General features: G+C 42.6%; 1 protein-coding gene across 1 annotated transcript in view; it reads left to right on the top strand.

Moving 5' to 3' along the window:
* CrzR (corazonin receptor) overlaps positions 1-3,298 on the top strand; it is a 26,162-nt gene extending 22,864 nt beyond the window's left edge. Inside the window, exon 6 of the mRNA XM_071677995.1 lies at positions 613-3,298. Coding sequence (XP_071534096.1) covers positions 613-1,083 — 471 coding nt within the window. The 3' untranslated portion in view covers positions 1,084-3,298. The remainder of the gene's footprint in view (positions 1-612) is intronic.
* The last annotated feature ends 583 nt before the right edge of the window (positions 3,299-3,881 follow it).

The raw sequence follows: 3,881 nt of genomic DNA, 5'->3' as shown, positions 1-3,881 counted from the left end.
CTCCAGTCACCATAGGCGTACAAGTATCACTTTTTTCCTATCACTCCACCAGTCTATTCTGGTCACAATTGAGGGCTTTACGCTACAAGTGAATTCCTGCCATCTATCATAGCTTGTATATTTCAGTATCTAGGACCTCAGATTTCCCGTGTGACATTTTTTTCTAGTGTCCAACTTTCATAGTGAGTCCTTGAAACTGATAAAATATTAAGAACACTTCAACGGTTTAGTGAAAAAAAACCTACTCCCTCAGTACAAGTTAGTAGGTCACATCCCTTCTGTACCACTCAAAAAGGTCCTTACACCAGCGAGTCATCCAACCCATTCCTCCCCACAGGTCAACTATCCTGCCCCTTCTTTACAAATTATCATCTCTTCCCAACAAGTCAGCAAAATGTATCTTACTTTACATTAAGAGAATTCAATCAATAAATGACTTAGTGTTTTAGTCTTACCGTCACTTCCATCACTAACTGAAACTAGTCACAGCCACTTGGCATTGCCACCACTTGTTCGTCCGTTAACTTCCTACTGCCACAGGCACAATGTCACTTACCATTATACTAACTATCACCTGTTCATCACTAACTGTCACTTCGTCGTCCTCCACAGGTCCGCTACTCGTTCCGGCGCCAGCCAAGTCGCCACCGGTGTCTGGTCTCGTCTAGGCAGGGGTTCTCGGAATCACTGATAGGAGACGGTAGGAGGAGCTCGCTGCACTACGGCCGCCGATCCAAGGGCCTTCATAGAGGGCGTCGCCAGATTACGAAGACCTCTCTGAATTACAGCACTCATGGAAGGTTCAACCCTCTACATCAGGGACTGGACGAGGAAGAGGAGGAGCAAAAGGGACTCGAATGGCAGCAACAGTTGAGTCGAGCAGACAGTGGTGTGGCCAGCAGCAATGGCAGACGAAGCTCAGGAGACTCTTGGTCTCATGTTAAAATAGCTGCTGACCTCTTGACCTCTAACTCTGGGAATGAGAGTGTATATGTGCCATCCAAAGCTCTCCAGCAGTGTCCATGTAAAAACTATGTACTCTTGAAGGTGGATTTTCCACGGCATTCAGACACACAACTGTGAGAGGCGCTTTACTGTAGCTGGTGCCAATATCTTAATGTCCAAAATGACAAGGAGCAATATATGCTTAGTTGAAGGTTCTTTTAAGTGATAAATTCATTGTAAAGATATCCATATTCATATCAAAGCTGAGCCAATGTCATTCATTGTAGGAGAACAGAGAGAGACTATCTCAGACTGGATGACTTTGGGATCTGCAGTAGAAAAAGACGACACCATAAGTAGAGAGCTAAGTATAGATGACTTGATATTTCTATACCATGATAAAACTTCACAGAGTTTGTGAGATATATGTGGTGAGACGTCTTTCCATAATAATCAGGTAACGCAAGGTGTTCGTTGGCACATATGACTAAAGAAAAACTCTGCGCAAGTAAGCCAACTACATTGTCAATTTTTGTTTGGAGGGCAACACCTAAGGAAGGGGTAGCACTACTGCTGAAGCAAGAGTTGTTGAGTTGTGGAATTGTGTGAAAATGCTAGGGAGTGAACGCCAGACTTATGTGGATTAAAATGAAAGTTGACTCTGAGAGATGAGTGATTATTAGTACTTATGCAACTGGCCATGAAAAGAAAGATCATGAGAGGCAAGTGTTTTAGGAGCAGTTGAATGGGTCAATAACGATAGTGATAGTTGAGGAATGTGCATCATTTCCATGGTGGGGATGGTTGAGGATTGTGTATCATTTCCATGGTAGTGATGGCTGAGGAATGTGTATCATCCTATGATAGTGATGCCTGAGGAGTGAGTATTATACCCATGGTTGTAATGGCTGAGGAGTGTGTATCATCCCCCATGATAATGGTGTGATAATGGTGGCTTGTGATGTGTGTATTAATTTCCATGGCACCGGCAGCTGGGTCCTTGTGTGGCATTCCCCATGCTTGTCATGCTTGGGTAAGTGCGAACAGTTCTTCATAGAAGTGGGATGAGGTGTTTATATCACGTTCTCCGACAGAGCTGGCTGAAGTGTTTATATCACCCTTCATGGTAGTGGTGTCTGGGGTGTTTATATCACCCTCCATGATAGTGGGGGCTGGGGTGTTTATATCATCTCCCATGGTAGTGGTGGCTGGGGTGTTTATATCACCTTCCATGGTAGTGGTGGCTGGGGTGTTTATATCACCTTCCATGATAGTGGCGGCTGGGGTGTTTATATCACCTTCCATGGTAGTGGTGGCTGGGGTGTTTATATCATCTCCCATGGTAGTGGTGGCTGGGGTGTTTATATCACCTTCCATGATAGTGGTGTCTGGGATGTTTATATCACCCTCCATGATAGTGGCGGCTGGGGTGTTTATATCACCTTTCATGGTAATGGTGGCTGGGGTGTTTATATCACCCTCCATGATAGTGGTGGCTGGGGTGTTTATGTCACACTCCATGATAGTGGTGGCTGGGGTGTGTTTATTGATCCCCTTGCAGAGTTGGGGAATGGGTTGTGTATCGTCTCACATGGTAATAGTGACAGTGGTGTGTGTATCAACCTTCATGGTAGTTGTGGCTGAGGTCAGTATCATCTTTCGTGATAGTGGTGCCTGAGCTCGTAAACATTATCCCACATGGTAGCGGTCGCTAGGAGTGTGTGCACCATCCCCCATGATCATGGTGGCTTGGGGTGTATTTCATACCTCATGGCAACGCTGGTTGCATTGTGTATAATCGCCATGGTACTGGTGGTTAAGGGTTTGTATTATCCCCCCTGGTAGTGTTTGCTTGGGGTTGTGTATGATCCCTTAAGGTGAAGGTGGTTTGGGGGTGTTCATCACCCCTAATGGTAGTAGTGGCTTGGGATTTGTGTATCAACAACTTTGGTAATGGTGGCTTGCCGTGTGTATAATCTCCCATGTTGGTGGTGGCTAGGGGTTTTTGTATCACCTTCCGTGGTAGTGGTGTCTGGCTGTGCGGGTTTGCCACCATGGCAAAACACTGTCATAGAAGGATGAACGTGTTATTACCAGCAATAATAGAAATGCTAACAACACGCCCGCCCAGGGTAGGGATATGTGTCTTTACCTGTATCATCAGCTATGTTGATATGGCAAATTTTGATAGAATCATGAGGCATCAGCACAAGTATCTGCCCGTGTGCCATGATCCCAGAACAACTACACTAAAACGATAGTAATGTTCGTATCAATATCGCTATTATTCTACAAGTATTAATGTGTTTTTAGATTCCTCTTAAGAATAATCTGATCGATGTATTTCGCTTGCACTGGATTCGTAAATCAGAATATATATATATATATATATATATATATATATATATATATATATATATATATATATATATTTTTTTTTTTTTTTTTTTTTATACCTCGTCGCTGTCTCCCGCGGTTGCGAGGTAGCGCAAGGAAACAGACGAAAGAAATGGCCCAACCCCCCCCCATACACATGTACATACACACGTCCACACACGCAAATATACATACCTACACAGCTTTCCATGGTTCACCCCGGACGCTTCACATGCCTTGATTCAATCCACTGACAGCACGTCAACCCCTGTATGCCACATCGCTCCAATTCACTCTATTCCTTGCCCTCCCCTCACCCTCCTGCATATATATATATATATATATATATATATATATATATATATATATATATATACATATATATATATATATATATATATATATATATATATATATATATATATATATATATATATATATATATATATATATATATATATATATATATATATATATATATATTACTATGAGTCCAAGGGGAAAATGAATCGCATGTTTGCCAAATGGCGTCCTAGCTTCGTCTCTTCGATGTATATCAA

Source organism: Panulirus ornatus, chromosome 27, assembly GCF_036320965.1.
Source record: "Panulirus ornatus isolate Po-2019 chromosome 27, ASM3632096v1, whole genome shotgun sequence".
Taxonomy (NCBI): domain Eukaryota; kingdom Metazoa; phylum Arthropoda; class Malacostraca; order Decapoda; family Palinuridae; genus Panulirus; species Panulirus ornatus.
The sequence above is the reverse complement of the archived record's forward strand: the minus strand, read 5'-3'. Positions and strand labels throughout refer to the sequence as shown.